A 20706-nucleotide genomic window follows, 5' to 3' on the forward strand; every position below is an offset into this window, starting at 1 on the left:
TCATCAATTTATTATCTCCTTGCTTTACTACTACTACTACTACTACTACTACCACCACCACTGCTACTGTTACTACTGGCGGCTCTCCAGAATCACCAAAACGCTTAGACGTGTGCTCAGGAACAAAGTGAGATACCCAAAGCTCAAAGCTCTGGTAGATGTCCTGAGTTTGATAAGGTCATCACTATCTTAATGCAATAGTAAATTTTTTGTACTACAAATTATTATTTAGCAATAGTGTAGTTGTAATTTATTAATAGTGTGCAACTTACGGTGAATTAATATTGATAAGTCAATATATTTTGCATTAGTCTGTTTTTTCTATATTAAGTTAATAGTAAAACGAGTTTGAGTGAATGAATGAACCAACACAATCTAATTATTTACAAATGAGTAATAAACAAATACATGTAATTTTTTTATAGCTTAATTATTCTATTCTGGTCACTTGAGATATATTTTTTTTATTTATTGCTAATTTATACATAGTTGTAATTGTAGTATAACAAAGATATGTATCTTTGGTACAAATATATTATAGAGTGGTTTTTATTATTCTGTGTTGCAGGCAAGGTTGATTAATTAAAAGATTGAGATATGAGTTCAAACTGTGTTTTGCAGGGGATTCATAGTGGTAATAAAATTGGTAATATTACAATGAAAAATTCGTTTTTTGAGCAGTAAAATTTGTCTAAAACTGTAAAATATGAAAAGCCAACACCGGGTGGCAGGCTATACACTACAATTTTGTATGCAAGTAATGTAATATTTAAATTGCTAGTCCCACGTAACGGCTTTCAGACTTTTTCATTTAACTCAATCGAAATAATTATATCAAACTAGATGACTACATGCCTTTGTTAGGCTGGAGGCGGTTGTACCACATTCGTCATAATCATTCCATAGCTTCATCAGCCTTTACATAGCTGTTTTGGATGATTTCTTAGCCATTTTTCTGATTTTCTTAGCCGATATGAGTTTCACATTGATTATTACTGTCAATTTAAATACTCTATGTAGTTTTGTAATACTTTTTTGTAGAGATTTAGGGCACCATTGCTAAATGCCTTGTGATTAAAGGGTGCCACCCTTCCACCTTGTTGTTGGTTTTTGTAGGGCTCGAGAACTGAGACCATGAAGTGGGTGGCTAGATAGTCGATGTGACCCATATGGACCTGATATACTCTGCAAAATTTTCAAGTCTGTAATCTCCTTTTGCCAACCCAGTCCAACATTCTTTATTGCGTTGAGCAGACAGCATAGGCAAAGCTAGAAATTTGATGATTTTTGTAATCTTACTGTCATCTTTGAATAGAGGAGCTAATCTTAATGTCTGTACCTTTCTGTACACAGCTTGGGTCCAGGTAAAGTGACACCCATGCACTGGTACATCATACATGGCTTTGGGGACTTTCCATAAACTTGTTGGACAAGTAATGAATTAGTTTTTGTTGTCATGTTGCAAAAAAATCAGCCATGTTTATTAAAATCGAAGGGTTTGCATATTCTCGTGTGGTCTGCGATTTATTCAAAATTCGTCAGAATGATATGCTGTTATTTCAACAGCCCTTTCTTGTTGAAATAACCTTGCAATATATAAATATTGTGGGAATAGCAATATGCATACTGCTATTGCATATTCTTTTTCATATTAGGTCGTGTTGATCACTAATAATCATGATTTAGTTAGAATGTTATGCTGGTTTTAATTCAGTTTCCTTTATAATGGTTAGACAACTCCTAATCCAACTGATGTCCATATAGGTAGGTATTCACATCACACCAGCAATGATGGTTGGACAACTCCCATGCCTAATACTTCCAGCAGCATAGCAATTGCCCTAGATTTTCAAGATTGCTTGCTGATGTATCGTAGTTCTTGCTGCAATTATGTTGCAGTTAAATGTTTTGTAGCAGTTGTGATATTTTATGATCCCACAATTTATTATTTCTTTCGACTTATTGGTCATCTATCGACTTATTGATAATCTATCGTTTCAAACCCTGACACAGGGGTAATAGGATCTGATCTAAAGATACTTCATTTACATATACAATACATTCACACGCACAACCATCTCATAGGTATATCCATCATGTCATTCTTTATTTGATACATCACAAAATTAGAGTAGAGGTAATATCCTAGAACGTAGGCGTCACCTCTCAGTTAGTGGGCGTAATCTCCTGTAGGCAAAGTTAGTTGTAGGCGTAATTTTTCTGTAGGCAAAGTTAGTTGTAGGCGTAATTTTTCTGTAGGCAAAATCACTTGTAGACGTAACCTTTCGTAAGCACAATCTCTGGGCCTCTCTCTCTACCTCATAACCGCAGGCGAACCTAAGCGTCGACACTTTGTTATGAAACGTCGGTTACCTAAATAAACTATGAGTCACGCGCTTAAAAAAATTACTCAGTCTTAGTCGGAGAAATCAACTAAAGAAATCTGTCAAAATTTTGAAACTTCGAACCTAAAAATGTATAGATAGAAATCATAGAACTACTAGAAAGTTTCGAGAATGTGAGGCCAAAATATAGACGCAACGGAATGAAGGAAGTTTGGCAAAAACGGTATACGTATATGAGTACGTTAAAGACTACTGTAACAAGCTAATGAGAATTATCCTTTCTCGTGTGACGAAATTCGCTATGCTATTTGACAAGTAGCGTATCGCTTATTATGGTACAGCCATAATTGTCTGTTGTCACGGCATGAATTCGCAAGCACAATTTTGTGTTACAAGCGTTTTAGACAATCTCAAATTAAGCCGAGTCTTACCTCAGACGAGGTAGAACTTCCTAACGATTTAATTTAAATCTAAAGGGAAGCCTCTATTTATTGGGTTTGTTTTGAGTCAAGGTATAATTTGGAGAGCAGCACACTGCTACTTAGGATTATTGAGTTTTGGTTGCGTGCCCTCTGTAATGGTATTAATTGAGTGCACGTGTCATTTTAATCCTCGTAATTGCGATCTCATGAGACCGCTGTTATAGCTAAAAATCATGTTTTTGAAATAGCTGTATATTAGCAATGTTCCCACAAACGTAAATGTCAAGAGATTAGTTAATAGGTAGGAAACTTAGCAGTTACAATACATTCCTACAGCATATATTATCTCCCACTACTACATTTGTGTCCACAAGCAAGCAAGAATTTGCATGGCTGTTTGCATGTGAATGTTTTAACCATCAGTCTGATGGAGCCAGTTGGTGCGACTTCGTGGCAAAGCAACTGATTCTCCTCACCACACAAGAGACACTTCTGTGCTACCTTCTGCTCACACTTCTCTGTGCATTTCTCAGAGCACCGTTTAGCGCAAGTATGGCCGCAAATAAGGGTTTCGGTACAGTTTTCAAGACAGGGTATTTCAGCGAGATCTCCGTATGTCCTGTGACACTCCACGAGTCTGGTGTGACCGCATGGTAGAGTTATACTTGTTGGCTTTTCACATGGTGGGCTGGTTTCATAGCAGAGCGACGGACAAGGGTGGTTGCAGTTCTCCAGAAGCCTTTTGCATTTCTCCTTACATTCGTACTTATCATGGCTATAGTGGCACTTGAGCCTGCAGCGGTGGCCACATAAAAGCTTTTCTTTACAAGGCCTGGTGCAGCCACCATCAGGAGCATAGTTCTGAAAGTCTTCTGGTAACTTCAACTGGGCCAGGGACTTGCTGTGACGACAAGAGACAAGTATGGTGTTTCCAAGAACTTCCGCATCTCTTATGACTTTATTCCATAAACCTTGACGCCTTCTAAAAAGTTCCATATCGCCAAAGACAAACATTCCGTCTCTAGCCCGAGAAAGAGACACGCATACTCGGTTCTCCATAGCAACAAAACCAGCATCATTCTTGGAGTTGCTTCGAACTAATGAGAGAATAACTATCTTGTTCTCTTCACCCTGATAATTGTCGACAGATGTGATAATGAGTCCATCAAAATCTTTTTTAGGAAGTTTTTTCTGCAGCTCAAACATCTGTTTGCTGTACATGGTGATGATGGTAATGTTTGAGGGTTCGTAGTCCTGCTGGATCAGGAACCGTGCAAAAGCAACAACTATCTCCACTTCAAACACATTGTATTTGCTGGTCAATTTGGGATCAGAGGCCTCCTGCTTATCATGCGCAAAGAACCTGACTGGTGATGTCACACCTCTGATTGGTTCTCTTCCGAATACACTTTCATGGTCATCCAATTTCTCATAGACATTCCTGACAAACATGGAAATCTCTGGTCTCATCTTGTGTTGTTGATCAAGGGTGGTGTGTGGCAGTCCGTTGTTGACAAATCTCTCAAACATGGAGAGGTCAAGGTGATATTTTTTAGCAAGTTCGTAGACGGTTGGATTTGGTCGCAATTGCTTGTGATCACCAATGAGAATCAACTGCTGACATTGACGGATGAGTGCTGTCGTTATGTGAGCCTCCAGGACTTCTGCTGCCTCCTCAACAATCACTATCTTTGGTCCAACAATCTTCATAGCCTCCTGGTACTTGGCAGCACCGGTAGTTGTCATCCCAATGACCTTACACTGATTCATAATGTTGGCGGTCATTTGCACCCTTCAGAATGAGCAGTGGGAAGCTTGTAAGGATGTAGTAACAGAAGAACATATACAATGTGAAGAATTGTTTGTTGCCCAACCAATAGACTGTGGTCTGTCTTCACAGGCCAAAGTAAGCATATTTCAGGCACCGCTAATAGAAAGTGGTGACAGCGTGGCTCTAAAGATTTACACTGCCGTTGAAACTCCTACACAATCTGTCTATAGCAGTGACATAGCTGAACGGTTGCCCATGGCAACCACATCAAAGTTGAGTAGGGAAATAAAATCTTGTGTGCATCTGCACCCACAGTTCGATCGTGATCAAAAATCGCTATCCATTAATCAGGAGTTTAATGACAGAATGAATCTTGCACTTCCCAAAACTTCTGACATTGATCTGATGAATTACGGCATTCAATTGGTAGCTACTTCCTTTCTTCTGGCAGTATATGAATGTATATCTCTAAATTTAATGACCCATGACCCTTCCCTTGATACCTCAATAGATCACAATAAAGATCTAGTTGAATCCGGTTTGGAATCTGATTTACAGCACGATGACAATGTGTTTGAAAAAATCAACCCAACAGATGCTGATGAGGGTTATTGTTCAGAATAATTCTGTTTTGCCTTTTGTTTTTTCTCTAAAATTTACATTGTATGTCCACACTTGAAGAAGTGGATAAAACCTTTTTTTTTAAAACTGGGTCCAGATGATATTGATTAAACTATTTTTGGCTAAAATAAGATGTGCATCGTTGCACAAAAATTTTATATTTTGTTTTAATAACAAACATGGCCATTAATTTTATGGAAATAAGTAGATGTGGAATAACCTACAAGATATTTTATCTTTTAAAGTGATCACTTTTGGCCAGCTTTTGATGTCACATCAATCCACTATCTTTTCAAACAGGTGGCGTACTAGTCGCCAACCATTTAAAGGAATTGGGCTCATAATGTTGACACCATGGACAAACATAAATCCTGATCAGGCACTGCAGTGAAACAACAACTTTTACGTGTACACGAACTCTACTTTAATGACTACACAGTCACTCACACTTTTGAATTTGGGGCTGTAGACTGACTACCACAGCCATAGACCCACATACACGCGCAAGCGCAACACGGGCGCCTAGCGAATGTGATTGAAGCTTGAAAGTGTGTGTCAGGGTATGATGTGTGAAGTTAATGGAAGGAATGCTCTGTAATTAGGGTATTACACAACTAATAGTACCCATTTATGACTAATTAGTCTACAACCCAGTTATATATAGATCCCATAGCTATTAAATTTACTTTTAATTGCCTATGCATGAAATGTTAAACATCGTTTCATTACAGGAATTGCAGGTTAGGTACAAACGATCGATCGGGATCTGATGAATGGCCAAAAGAAACAAACCTTGATACAATCGTTACGTTACGAAGCCCGTGTCACTAAAACTCGTAGTAGTACATCTTCATGTACTAGTGCTAGCTGAAGCACCGAAAACAAACAGTTTCGTTCTTATTTACGTTCACTGCAATTATTTATTATTACATGTTGTTTCGAGTGATATTTATTACATGGTAGCTGCTACAAGATCGGGTTGTAAACCCTCGTGCCCACAGAGGCAACAATTGCGCATGAGCTATTACAGGGCCATGACGCACCAATGGCCATCAGATATTTGGTTAAGGGACAAATGAATCTCAAGCTTGAGAGATTGAGAAGCCTACAACAGTGTTGCAGAGCAGTAAAATAAATGTTTTGGAAAGCTGGAGAGCTCTCAGTAAATGTCGTAGAGACAGCTGAAAACTTAACTTATAATTGTGACAGAGACTCAGTTTAAAAGTACTGAAGCCTGCTTTTACTCTCCAGGGATTGACATCTGGAAATAGATGTTCGTGAGTTGGTAGTTGCATTTGAGTATCAATAGCTCACCACAGAGATCTAGGGTTCACCGTTCAATACAAAACTCAGATCTGATGTCAGTTTTTCGAAGCACAGAAAGTATTTTGATTCAAACTTTTTGTTTACCTATACCCCTATTGGTAATTGACAAGACATAGTTTTTTTATGTATCCCAATGGCTCACATATTTTATCTTTATGACCACATAATATAAAAGTGACAAATTACACAGCTGGGTGACACACGTCTGTCGAGACAATTGAAAAATTTTATTCAAATTATTCAAATCTATGTGGAAAATCTCTATCTATGAAACTAGGGTGAAGGCATCCAATTGCAGCATCAGCTGCATCGTAAAAACCTAACAGTCATTTAAAGCACGTTTAGCAGTAGAGGTTTAGAATTAAATGCAAGAAAATTGAGTCACCGCATCGACCAGGTGTTTGTAAAAGGAATGTTATTAACTTGCTCAATAAATTACATTCGTGGCAGTGTTATCATAAAATCTCCTAGCAACCTAATCAGTAGTAAGGCTAAAGCTTTTCATGTGCTTATACTAACGCATTTTCATGCTTCATGTTGCTTATGAAAGGGAATAAACCATTCCATGTTTGAAAACCAGTTTGAGTTTGGGTACTGCTAAAAAAGAAAACACAAAAAAAAGTAACAACTCTTTATCAGTTGTTTGAACTTGAGGGATATTGTGTATTTGTCTTATGTTAATCTTCCATTAAATTTCCAGTCCATTGATTGTGATGTAACTTGGTGAGTGATGTATTGCTTTAATGCATTAAACGCCGTTTGTTTTACTTCAAGAAGCCCATGCATTTCCTCCCATAAATTAGGCGTTTGAAATTTAGATGACTCTTAAGTCTATGAATTTACATAATATCCATTAAAGCCATGGTTACGTAGCAATCAGACTCAATTGTATTATAATCCTCAAGCATAGTGCATGCCCCATTTAGTTAGCATAGTTCTATGATTGGATATGCTTCCACAACGTGACACATCCTCTTTAATTTATGTTGTACCAGCTACACCCAGTGTACTCTAGTTTTAGATAATCTTTCATGTAATAGCATATGTAGGTAACTATAACTGTAGCTAAAACCGCCGCTAGTCCAAGAGATAATTTGTGTGATTCTACAAGAGTAGAATTTTTATTGACCGGGTGGATGTTATAGCTAAAAACCATGTTTTTGAAATAGCTGTATATTAGCAATGTTCCCACAAACGTAAATGTCAAGAGATTAGTTAATAGGTAGGAAACTTAGCCGTTACAATACATTCCTACAGCATATATTATCTCCCACTAACGAAAACAAGTATGCATCAACAACCATTGCTTACATGCTGCATACGTGTACGATATTCTTACCATTTGATTGTGGAGTTGGGAATTATTTACTCAGTCCATAGCAACACTATAGTAGGAACACAACTCCTATTCAGTCTATTCATTTATATAGAAGTAGCTTTATAGTTATATTCATTCCATGTCTAGCAACTAAGGAAGCAACACCATTTAATTGTATACTAATAGTTGATCGATCAACATGTATATTGTATCATAATATCTTTCGTCTAGACTGCTAATCTAACCCCAGCCCAGTCTTTAGAGGGTTGTTTGGAGGTGTACGTACAGTAGTGTATATATGAGGCATCGTTACATGAACTATAGCATTGGATTAGCCTTGTTGTAGAACCGTAACCTGACCATCACTAGACTACCTCCCACCTATCGGCATCGACACTCACATAAACGATGAATAACACTATAGCACTAGCTAACCAGAGTCCTCTGCACCTAAAGACAAACACAACTGAAGTGAAGACTATCCATATATAAGGATATTTGGACTCATACTAATACTGAAGGTAGATAGCTCATTTACAACAAAATAAGCTACAACACCGCTAAAGACAGCCGCAGTAGAAGCACGCGCAATAGACTAGTAGACTACAGACACGAACTGGATTGATATTCTGATCACGTTTTAGCAGTTAGTACCCCTTCCCCCTGGCCGGCCAGTCCCTGTCCTTCCGATAAGCTCTGACTTTTACAACAATACCGGTACACAGGTAATTTGCCTACGATATATATTATTACATGGTGGCAGCTGGAGTTTTTGGACCCTGCTCTGTTAATTGTTTTTTTTTCTGCTTCCGCTTTTTGTGTCTGTAGTTTGCTTCTGTGATTGATTGTTATTCTCAAGATGAACAGTGGCTTGAAAGCTCCTGGAGAGCTCTCTTTTGAGGGAAATGTTTCTGATAACTGGAGAAAGTGGCGGATCTCTCTTGAAAATTATTTGCTGGTAATTGATTTAGTATTGAAGCCAGACTTGAAGGCTATTACCCCGGTTGAGAATGCTCTGATTAACAGACGTCAAGTAGCTATACTGCTTAATCAGGTCGGTGAAGAGGCTACAGAGATATTCAGTCAGTTTGAGTATGAAGTTGGCCAAAGCCGAGACGTGTTAACTGATGTATTAGAAAAATTCGAGGCATATTGTAACCCTAGACGAAACATGCTGTATGAATGGTATGTGTTTTGGTCAATGAATCAAACTGATGGCGAGTCTATTGACATGTTTGTTAAACGATTGAAAACACAAGCTGCTAAGTGGGAATTTGGTACGTTGCGTGATCAAATGCTGCTATGTCGTATTGTATTTGGGTTATCTGATGCTAAACTGAAAGAACGTCTTCTTAGGGACCGAGCCATCAACCTACAGAATGCTTTGGATGACATACGCGCTGTAGAAATCACAAAACAGCAAATGTCCAGATTATCTACCAGTGACACAACTGTAAATACTCTACAGAATGAGCCCCTTGAATCTTGTGTTAATTATGTTCAACGGGACTCGGGTGCTATACCTAAAAAGCCCAAACCTCGCAAAGAATGCAAGTATTGTGGATATAGCCATGCTAAAGGCCGATGCCCTGCCTATGGGAGACCTGTAACAACTGTGGGATAAAAAATCATTTTGAAAAAGTATGCCACAAACCTAAGAGCAACGCTGAGAGTCGGATGAATAGTCTGTTTGTTGGCTCGGTAAACGCTATCCCAAGCAAACTGAATCTCAAGTCTGGTAAATCTTGGATTTTGTCTATGAATGTAAGTCACAAGCAGAAAGTTTTGGAGATTCCATTCAAGATTGATACTGGGGCTGAAACAAACTGTATCACCTTAAACACCATCCGCTCTCTGGAAGCTAAACTTTTACCCACTGCTGTGAAACTTTATGGGTACAACCGTTCGAAAATCAACAACGTTGGTGTGGTACAGCTTACTGTGAACTATAACGGTATCAGCAATGGAGTACACTTCAAAGTAGTTGATGAGAACCTGCCCCCAATTTTAGGTCTAAAAACAGCTGAACTTTTTGGATTGATCTGCCGTATAGATAAGGTGACTTGTGATAGCTCAATCTTGGATGAGTTCCCTGATGCGTTCAATGGTATAGGATGTCTAGAAGGAGAGCATGAGATATGCATCAATGAGAAAGTAGAGCCTGTTGTGCACCATCCTCGTCGTGTTCCTCTGAGCATGAAGGATAGAGTGAAGAACAAACTGGATAGTATGGAAGCTTCTGGGGTTATTTCAAAAGTTGACAAACCAACGAACTGGGTCAGCAGCATGGTATGTGTAGAGAAGAAAGATGGTTCTGTGAGAATATGCTTGGATCCAAAAGATCTAAACAAAGCTGTAAAGTGTGAACACCACAGAATACCAACACTGGAGGATATTGCTTTCCGGTTTAATGGAATGCGGCATTACACTATTATGGACATGAAACATGGATACTGGCATGTGGCACTCACAAAAGAGAGTAGTCTGCTGACTACTTTCAACACCCCATTTGGCCGGTACTGCTTTAACAGGCTGCCATTTGGGCTCCATTCAAGTGCTGAGGTCTTTGAAAAGAAGGTTGAACAGATATTTGGAGACTTGCCCGGTGTATCAGTATATTTTGATGACATTATTGTAGCTGGAAAGACACAACAAGAGCATGATAATAATCTCCGTAAGTTACTCGGAAGAGCTAAAGCAGCCAATGTAAAGTTCAATCGTCAGAAAATCCAATTCAATCAGTCTGAGGTGCGATATCTTGGCCATGTAGTATCGAAAGATGGTTTACAGCCTGATCCCGAGAAAGTGACTGCAATCAATGCCATGCCAGATCCTACTGATCGAGAAGGAGTACAGAGATTGATTGGTACCCTAAATTTTCTCAGAGCTTATATACCTAACATGTCAGCCTGCATAGAACCGCTGAGGGTACTATTGAGAACTGATAGCCAATGGACATGGTCAAATGAGCAACAGGAAAGCTTTCGAATTATCAAACGCCTACTCACGTCTGAACCAGTTTTGCAGTACTTCGATGTAACTAAGGATGCTCATCTGCAGGTTGATGCCCCCAAGAGTGGTCTTGGAGCTGTGTTGCTACAGGAGGGTAAACCTGTTGCCTATGCATCGAGAAGCCTAACCGAGACTGAGTGCAATTACCCCCAGATCGACAAAAAACTGCTTGCTGTTGTGTTTGGCTGTGAACGCTTTCACAGCTATCTATATGGACGCAAGGTACATGCACAAACAGATCACAAACCTCTGGTTCATATACTGAATAAACCTCTTCACAAAGTGTCCCCTAGACTACAGAGATTATTACTGAGGCTTCATCGATACAATGTATCTGAGCTGACCTATGTTCCAGGGAAATACCTTTATATTGCTGACACGCTGTCGCGTGCTCATCTCCAAAGAATTACTAACGATCAAGCTGAACTTGAGAAGGAGATTGTAATGGTTCACAGCTTGGAAGCCGATTCTGGTACAATTGACACTATGAGGCATGCTTATGCTGAAGATGATGCAATGCCACTGTTAAGGACTGCCCTAAAGGATGGCTGGAACTGGGTAGTGCGAAGTCAGGCTCCGACACTTCTACAGCCTTATTGGAACAGAAGAGCTGATATATATGATCTAGATGGCTTTCTCTACTTTGAAGAACGCCTGATTGTGCCCAGCTCACTGAGAAAAGCAATGTTAAAATCTCTTCATGCTGGACACCTGGGCATTGAGAAGTGCCGGGAGCGTGCTAAAAAGTCATTCTTCTGGCCTGGAATATCTGCTGATATAAAAAATGAGATTATGGGCTGTCACATTTGTGCAAGATTTGCTAGACGCCAACAGAAAGAGCCACTCATGTCGCATGAGGTACCTAGCCTTCCTTGGAAAAAGGTTGCTATGGACATAATGGAGTATAAAAGCAGACTATCTGGTACTTGTTGACTGCTACTCTCACTTCCCTGAGCTGAGACTACTCAAGAAGAAGACTGCCGAGGATGTGGTACTAGCACTAAAATCTGTGTTTGCTGTACATGGTGTACCTGTATCAATCTTGGCTGTCAACATGCCTTTCAGCAGTCGAATCATGCAAAGGTTTGCATCCGAATGGTCCTTCACCATTGTCACCTCAAGTCCTCACTATCCGAAGTCCAATGGGATGGCTGAGCATTATGTGCAGACAATGAAAAACTTTTTAAAGAAGTGTGAAGCAGAGGGGGAGGATGTATACCGGTCACTACTGAAATATCGAGAATCGCCAGTGACAGGATGTTCACTCAGTCCGGCAGAAATGTTGTTTAACAGATCAATAAGAAGGGACCTACCAATCACAACTGAGCTACTCAAACCCTTACTTGTTGAACCAGCTAAGGCTTTGGCTGCTAACCAAGAAATGAGAAAGGCATATTATGATCGCCAGGCATGGACTCTAACTGAACTGCAACCTGGTGCCTCTGCTCTCATATGGACTGATGCAGAAAAAGAATGGTCCCCGGGTGTAATCATAGAGCATCATGACTCTCCCAGGTCTTATCTTGTAGATACTGGCCACTCCATAGTTCGGAGAAACCGTGTTCACTTGAAACCTGATCATGCTCGCATGACTACAGTTCCTGCTAGGAATGCTGATGCACAGTATTTTCCCACAGATAACAGTGATGTTGAAGGCTCCTGCCAAACCACACCTGAAATGCTGCCTCAACCCCCAGCATCTCTCAGAAGTCCTGCCTCTGTTTCTGAGCGTCAGCCTCGAGCTAATCGCGGAGTCCTTCCATCTAGGTACAAGGACTTCTACATGGAGTAGGCGTTTGGCCCACTCCAAGGGAGTCGTCTTTGGCCACTCCTTACCCCTGTAAATAGTTGTTAGCTACTAATCCTTTGTTATCTTTTTAACCTATACCTATCAATATGTCCCAAGGCTACAGTTGAACTATTTGATACTCATTTAAGAAAAAATATTCATTCTGTCAATCATGCTTAGGAGGGAAGATGTAATGGTATTAATTGAGTGCACGTGACATTTTAATCCTCGTAATTGCGATCTCATGAGACCGCCAAAGACAGCCGCAGTAGAAGCACGCGCATTAGACTAGTAGACTACAGACACGAACTGGATTGATATTCTGATCACGTTTTAGCAGTTAGTACCCCCTCCCCCTGGCCGGCCAGTCCCTGTCCTTCCGATAAGCTCTGACTTTTACAACAATACCGGTACACAGGTAATTTGCCTACGATATATATTGTTACACCCTCTGATGTCTCGAATTGTTCGAGGCAAAAAGCTATTGTGGTAGATGTTGTATGAACGTATACTCGGATGTTATCAGATTGATATATTTGTATTGCCAGATAGATACAGAATCATATCAGCTAGTTAGTATGTGCTATTACCCGATAAGGTTCAATGTACGTGCCACACAAATACTGAATCTATTAGCAACCGGATGTAACATAAGAAACCACACTAATAATACCATAGGGATAACTCTATGAATAATATAACATCTCTCTTTGCCTTTCTTTCCGAGAGCAAAATCTCAGTGATATGAATCGCACAAAAAAAAACCGAAGCAAATGAAATGTACTACGCTATAACAAGAAACATTTGTAAGCAGCTACACTATTATGCTGAAAATGAGTTGACATAACATGAATAAATGTATCAGAATATACAGCTATAATATCAAGCTAAAACAAAGCAATGATTGTCTTATAAATGTATGTAAACAGTGAATGAAAACCACCATGAAGCCGAGATCGAACGTATAGATCACAAGTCGAGTCGTTGCGGCGGTTTTATGATGCGACCTACTCTAGACTTTATCAGTTTAATGTCAGGCGTGTCGTCATTAGATGAACTTTCGAATTGGGGTGTTTGACAACTACTGTCCATAGGAACCAAATCCAAACGATTGCGCCGTATTTGGCTGCCTTGTCGATCTTTGACTATGTAGGATCTGGGTGTACCATTTGCCGGTTGAACAATCTCTGCTTCTCTTTGCATGTCTCGTACCATTACACGGTTCACCTGGAGAGAGAGGGCGCAACTCCACAGAACGGTGATGATTGTTAAAGTTAATTCTACTAGCCTCCCTTTTGCTCTGTTCTCTATTTTGGAGCTCAGCTTCATCTGGCAGCTTAGACTGCAGCACTAGGGGCAAACTGGGTACAGTAGTTCTCAACTTACGGTTCATTAGCAGCTCAGCTGGAGAGTAGCCGTTTTCTAGCGGAGAGGAACGGTAAGCCAACAATGCTAGATATGGGTCTTTCTCTTTCTTTAGCATCGTCTTTACTGTTTGCACAGCACGCTCAGCAGCACCATTTGCAGGAAAATGTTTCGGTGAACTAGTGGTGTGAACGAAAGCGTAACTTTGAACAAACTTTTTGAATTCTTCCGAAGCGTATTGTAGCCCATTATCTGATATGAGCATTTCGGGTATGCCATGTCTCGCAAACACACTTTTCATATTTTCTATTATGCAAGCACTGTTTAGGTGCAACAAAAGTGCAATCTCCACAATTCGTGAGTGGTAATCGACAAGTAGCAAGTACCCCTGGCCCCAAAGTGAAAAAGGTCACTCCCTACACGTTCCCATGGCCTGCTTGGAAACTCTGATTGCATGAGTGGCTCTTTGACAACATTCGAATATATACGGCATGTCTGACAATTGCGTACCATCTCTGCTATATGTTGGCTCATACCAGGCCACCAAACGCACTGCCTAGCGCGTTCCCTACATTTAGTGATACCAAGATGACCTTTGTGGATCTGAGTTAGCGTTTTAAGTCTGATAGCCATCGGGATAACGATACGGTCCTCATATACCAATAAGTCATCAATGAGGGAAAGCTTAGATCTGTTTTCAAAATATGGGCGAAGTATAGTTTGATCGGAGCTAAGATAATCGGGCCAAGATGCTTCTACACACAACAGAACTCTAGATAGCACCTCATCAGAACGTTCTAGCTCTTTCAACTGAGCAAGTCTTCCAGTTGAAGCATGCGACTTCAATGTCTCAACGGCGTATAGCTCAACTTCACTTACGTAATTAACATCTGAAGGTGAGGGCATTGTATTAGAGCGCGACAACGCATCAGCTACTATGTTTGACTTCCCGGCAATATGTTCGACACAATATGAGAATCTCAGTAGCCGCATTCTAAATCTTTGCACACGGATACGCAACTTATCAAGCTCAATATCATTTAGTAGTGGCACTAAAGGTTTGTGATCAGTTTAGACGGTAACGGTAAGCCCTATTATGTGGTCCTTGAACTTTTCACAGGCCCACAAAACTCCCAAAGCCTCTTGCTCAATAGTGGCGTAGCGTTTCTCAGTCTCAGTCAATTAGCGTGACGCTGCACAAACTAGTCTCGTACTTCCATCAGGTTGAACTTGTAGCAATGCTGCTCCAAGTCCATTTCTACTAGCATCAGTTTGCACTATTGTTTGGTATGATGGATTGTATGCTGCTAACTCTACCGATTTTGACAGCTCTGTCTTTATGCCTTGGAAAGACTTCTCCTGCGAATACCCCCAATACCAATCAGTATCTTTACATAACAACTCTCGAAGTGGGCCAGAAAGTTCACCAAGCAGTGTTGTAAATTTGCTCAACTGGTTGGCAAATTGCACTTTTGTTACACTTTGAGGGCAAGAGAAGTCACGGATGCCTTGAATTGAATCGGGATTAGCCTTTATTCCACTGGCGGATATGACATGACCAAGAAATTTGATAGTACTCTTCGAGAACTCACACTTGCTACTATTTAATGTCATTCCCGCTTTGCTCATTCTTTTAAGTACTTCCCTAACTCTTCTGTCGTGCTCATCGGCAGACTCACCAAATACACAAACATTGTCCATATGCACTATAACGCCATCCAACCCACTTTTTTAACAGACACAGTTTTAGAGTAGATTTCTGGGCTTGAGGATAATCCAAAGGGAAGTCTGTTGAATGCAAAACGACCGAATGGCGTAAGGAACGTTGTGAGCAGCTTAGATTTGTCGGACAGAGGGATTTGGTAGAATCCCGAATTTGCATCCAGCTTTGTAAATATAGTACCGTGGCCGAGCTTTGCCAGGCTTCCTTCTACATGCGACATGGGATACACCTCTCGTTTAACTACTTTGTTCAGTTCGATGTAGTCAACACAGATCCTGACGGCGCTATTGGGCTTCGGTACTACGACCATAGGTGCAACCCACTCAGTAGGTTGGTTGACTTCAAAGATCACGCCTTTATTTACCATGTCACAAAGTTCGGCTTTGACTTGATTTAACATAGGGTATGGAACAGAACGAGGAGTATGAATAGAGTATGCAGATCTGTGATCTGAACGGAGTTCTATCTCGACTTCATGATGCATTTTGCCTAGCCCTGTAAACAGAGATTTAAATTCATCTTTGAATCTCAACCCATTTGTAACATCTAAATGATCTACATCACATAACAATTTGATCAACCCTAGCCTAACACAAGCGTCTCTACTTAGCAGGGCTTCTGATTGTTTAACCACATACATTCTTTCATTAGCATTTTTGCCTGCTACTGACAATTTAGCATCAAAATACCCTAATACATCAATGTTAGAGTTGCCTGCCTCTAACAGTGTTCTATCAGAAGGTGTCATAGCAATGTTACCACACAGTTGGTTAGGTATAATAGTGACGTCAGCTCCAGAGTCCAGCTTAAATCTGACAGGTATCTTTACACCACTCACTTGAACATGTTTAGTCCATGATTTACTACAATGACCAACCTCTACAGCTCCCAAGAACAGCTGGTCATCCGAAGGTTCGTCTGCATCTACATCGTTCACAGATCTAGGTTTGGAGAGGCAACATCGGGCATAATGTTAAACTTTAGAACATTTATTACAGGATACCTCTGCTGTGGGGCATTTACCTTGAGTGTGAGTTTTATATCCACACCGTTTACACTTGCTACTGCTATCATAGCTGCTGGCAGCAGTGCGTATCTTCGATTTACCACCACCATTTGGTTTTTGTCTACCACGAGCGTTTACTGCATCAGTGGCTGCGGTTTTTCTGTCCTTGATACTACCATCAAAGTTTCTATCGGTACCACAACTGCTACTAGCCAGTAGATCTGCAGCTGCCGATCTATTATTAACACTTAGCTCTTTGATATTTTTATCAACCTGCTCCGCTTGGCGTGCCATGTTTATAGCTACGTCTTCGGTTAGCGCTGTAACATCCATCTTTTGCATCTCTCTACTGACAGCTGTGTCTAAGATGTCTACAACTATCCTGTCACGCATCTGTTCGGATCGCTTATCACCAAACTCACACCTCCCTGCTATGTCATTTAGAGCCCTTACGTACTGCTCTACTGTTTCTCCTGGCATTTGATCTCTACGGAAAAACTTTGCCCTCTCGAAGATAACATACTTCCTTGGGGAGAAGTATTTGTCAAAAGCCTCCTTGACTTTGTCATATTTCTTTCTATCGTCAGCGTTAAGTGTGAAACTGTTCATTATACTCTCACTGTCATTCCCCATGGTATAAAGAAGACAATTCACTTGGTACGCTTCAGCTTCTTCATCTGTCTTAGAAATTACTCTATATCTCTCCCACCTACTACTCCACTCCAGCCACTTCTCTGGCACGAAATCAAACTCTTTCGGTGGTAGAAACTTGGCCATTATTATTATAACGATAACGACAGTCAACTGACAATCCACACTTCAATAACGTCTTAGCAGTCCTAATTGTAAACGATATGTCACCACCGAGAGCAACCAGACTCATAATTTTGTACTGGCCACCATGTTGTATGAACGTATACTCGGATGTTATCAGATTGATATATTTGTAATGCCAGATAGATACAGAATCACATCAGCTAATTAGTACGTGCTGTTACCCGATAAGGTTCAATGTACGTGCCACGCAAATACTGAATCTATTAGCAACCGGTTGTAACATAAGCAACTACACTAATAATACCATAGGGATAACTCTATGAATAATATAACAGTAGATATTTTTGTTTATTGTTACAGAGTTAAGTTCACCTCTGGAGGCTCTTCTTGTTGTTATTGTCATATTTTCTCTGTATTGGTTGATTTCATCAATGATATACAGTGGGGGGCTGTATATCATTGATTTCATCGTATGCTTCAGAGAGGGAATGGTGTTTTTCTTCATTCTGAAGAATTCTAATGAGCAGACCGAGTCAGTGGCTTGTTCACCTGTCTTCCAGTGATTTTATACCTAGCTGGTTTCTTGCTTCTGAAACACTTTCCCCTCGCCCTCTCATTTTATTTATGAACCGTATAGCATCATTTTGTACTAGCTCTATGCATTGGATTGTGTTTTTATTGGTTGGGTCCCAGACTGCATCTGCATATTCTAGAATTGGTCTACATAGACTTGTGTATGCGAGCAGTTTAGTCTTCTTTGGGGCGCTATACATCAGATGTTTAATGCCTCCCAGTATCTTCCTCGATTTACTACAATTGCTCTTTATCTGTTGATCAAATTTCAGATCCGACTGGATGATCACATCTAGATATTGTTCTGTTCAGACAAGAGGCGAGTTTCCTAGGTTATACGTAAACTGCTGGCTTATTGTACCAAAGCATATTGCTTGGCACTTTTTTCCATTGGATGGCATTTTCCATTTTTTTGACCAGTTGTACACTTCGTTAATGTTATTTTGGAATATTTTGGTATCCCCTGAACTATTAAATACTTAATAAATTAGTGTGTCATCAGCATAAAGGCTAACATTGCAGAATAAACTCTCGGGTAGATCGTTAATGTAGCATAGGAAAAGGGTAGGTCCCAGTACCGAGCCCTGTGGGACTCCAGATGTTACAGCACATTTCTGAGAACTCTTTCCGTTGAGTAATACAGATTGTTGCCTGTCAGATAGGAAGTCGTGGATCCAGTTAATGAGCTGTGTGTTTATCCCCGGTATACTTTGTACTTTTTTCAAGGAGCAGTAGATGTGGAGCTTTGTCAAAAGCCTTTTTGAAATCCATGATGATGGCATGAGTGGTATGGCCATCGTCTACTGCTTTTGACAGTATGTTGTATGTGGCACAGAGCTGAGTTTGACAGGACACTCCCCTCCTAAAACCATGTTGTCGGTGATGAAGTACATCATCAAGTGTCTTGTTTAGATAATGCAACACTATGTGTTCCATAATTTTACAGGGTATGCTTGTGCATGATATTTGCCTATAGTTATTAGGTAACTCTGGGTCTCCCCTTTATGTACAGGGGTTACATTGGCATATGTAACATATGCCAACATATTGGCACACTATTCAGGAAATTTTCCAGATTTTAGAGAAGCTTTGTAAATCAGTGCTAGTGCTTTTGCAGTGGTTGTCAGGTCTATTAGCATATCAGGTTTCCTAATTCCATCAGTTCCTGGTTATTTTCCATTTGGCAAGTCGCGTATGAGTTTCGCCACTCCATCAGTTGTTATGTTTAGACTATCCGTTTAAAATCCCTGGCTAAATAACCATCTTGGAACTGGCTGTGGAAGAAAATGTTCAGTAGCTTAGCACATTGCTCAGGGTCTTCTGTGAGGATATTCTGACCATCCCTAAGTGTTATCTGGCTAGATCTTTGGTTCTTGTCTTCACCAAGGAGTTTGAAGAAGGGTTTTGAGTTTCTATTTTTAGTGGTTGATATATTCTATTTGTATAATATGGTTTTCGAATAGCGTCTAGCCTCTTTTTAGTTTCTCTTCGTGTTTGTTTGTATTTGAGTCTGTCAAATTCTGTACCAGTGTCCTTAGACCTTATATATGCATTTCTTTGTATATATTGAAGTTTTAGTGCCCGCTTGCTGAACCATTCTGGTGTAGATGGGTGTCTTGGTTTTATCTCCCTTATTGGTACATACTGCTCAATACTTCTGGTTAGATTTTTGGTAAAGATATCCCACATTGGGCCAGGGTCAGTCAATTGAGCAAGTTCCTCATTTGTGTTTTGCATATCTATTTGAAATGCTTCCTCGTCTGCTTTCTTGCACTGTTTGATAGTGTGTGGTCTAGGGAGAGCAGATATGATTTCTTGTTGAAGATACACAGTGATAAAAGAGTGATCACTTAGTTCTGGTGCTACAACTTCAGTATTACGAATGTAGGTTGGTGATTGGTACACACTAAATCTAGAGTATTACCTAGTACATCTGTAGGACCAGTTATTAATTGTTTTATCCCGTGGCTGTGTAACACGATAAGCATTTTGTAATATATTCAAAGTGTTTTTTATTGTAAAGAGTTATGTAAACATCCGTGTTGTCTTCGACTACTAAATCCTTCGTTATAAATGTCAATGCTACATCAGGCCAGTCACTCTCTAGTTCGCCTTGCTGCGCAAATAAAGGCCTCTCAATTAGTCTTTGGGCTAGCTAGTAATTACATCTGTTTTAAGCTATTGCTTAAGGGTATACAATGGTTAATGTATGGTTAATGGTTATGGTTAATGGTTAATACATGGTTAATGTTATGGATTGTATGAAAAAATACTATCAAGAAATTGGGAAAGAAAGACAAATTAGATTTCAAGTTTTTAAAGAGAATAAAGTTTAGAAGATGTGTTAGACCTCTTCAATTATATATCTTTGAACCACTCTCACCAGATCCGTCCTAGCATATTAAATTCACATTTTAGAATAGCCCAATAGAAATACACATTTATAATAGAATGGCACCAAACATTACATGTCTAGAAATTGATACTACTTTTAACTTATGAGACAATTGTGGACTCGTGTTAAGCGTTTTTAATTTTTGTCCATGTAATGCCTTTATGCGTATTGGGCAGATTTGAATATATGCAAAATATATTCATATATGCAAAATATATTCATATATGCAAAAATAATTCTATATGCTGGTAACTTACCGGCAT

General features: G+C 39.8%; 2 protein-coding genes and 1 pseudogene across 2 annotated transcripts in view; 1 reads left to right on the forward strand and 2 right to left on the reverse strand.

The window, feature by feature from the left end:
• The first annotated feature begins 2435 nt into the window (after positions 1 to 2435).
• LOC137390148 (uncharacterized) overlaps positions 2436 to 20706 on the forward strand; it is a 31935-nt gene continuing 13664 nt past the window's right edge. The window contains exon 1 of the mRNA XM_068076420.1: positions 2436 to 2568. The gene's annotated coding sequence lies outside the window, so the exon portion shown is untranslated. The remainder of the gene's footprint in view (positions 2569 to 20706) is intronic.
• On the reverse strand, positions 3110 to 4537 carry LOC137389656 (NFX1-type zinc finger-containing protein 1 pseudogene; annotated as a pseudogene).
• On the reverse strand, positions 16166 to 17475 carry LOC137389665 (uncharacterized). Its single transcript, XM_068075736.1, has 3 exons — positions 16716 to 17475; positions 16382 to 16616; positions 16166 to 16187 (listed from the first exon to the last, which is right to left on the reverse strand). Exons 1-3 carry the CDS (start codon positions 17473 to 17475, stop codon positions 16166 to 16168), a joined length of 1017 nt encoding a protein of 338 aa, XP_067931837.1.

The sequence above is a fragment of the Watersipora subatra genome, chromosome 3 (genome assembly GCF_963576615.1).
Source record: "Watersipora subatra chromosome 3, tzWatSuba1.1, whole genome shotgun sequence".
NCBI classification, from domain to species: Eukaryota; Metazoa; Bryozoa; class Gymnolaemata; order Cheilostomatida; family Watersiporidae; genus Watersipora; species Watersipora subatra.

Excerpts from the sequence above, each read along its gene's own strand:
- LOC137389665 (XM_068075736.1), bottom strand. The coding sequence starts at position 17,475 with ATGGCCAAGTTTCTACCACCGAAAGAGTTTGATTTCGTGCCAGAGAAG. Across the intron at positions 16,617-16,715 it reads ATATAAAACTCACACTCAAG|ATGCAGACGAACCTTCGGAT; the intron begins GTAAATGCCCCA and ends TGAACGATGTAG. Across the intron at positions 16,188-16,381 it reads TCTAACATTGATGTATTAGG|GGCTAGGCAAAATGCATCAT; the intron begins GTATTTTGATGC and ends CTCTGTTTACAG.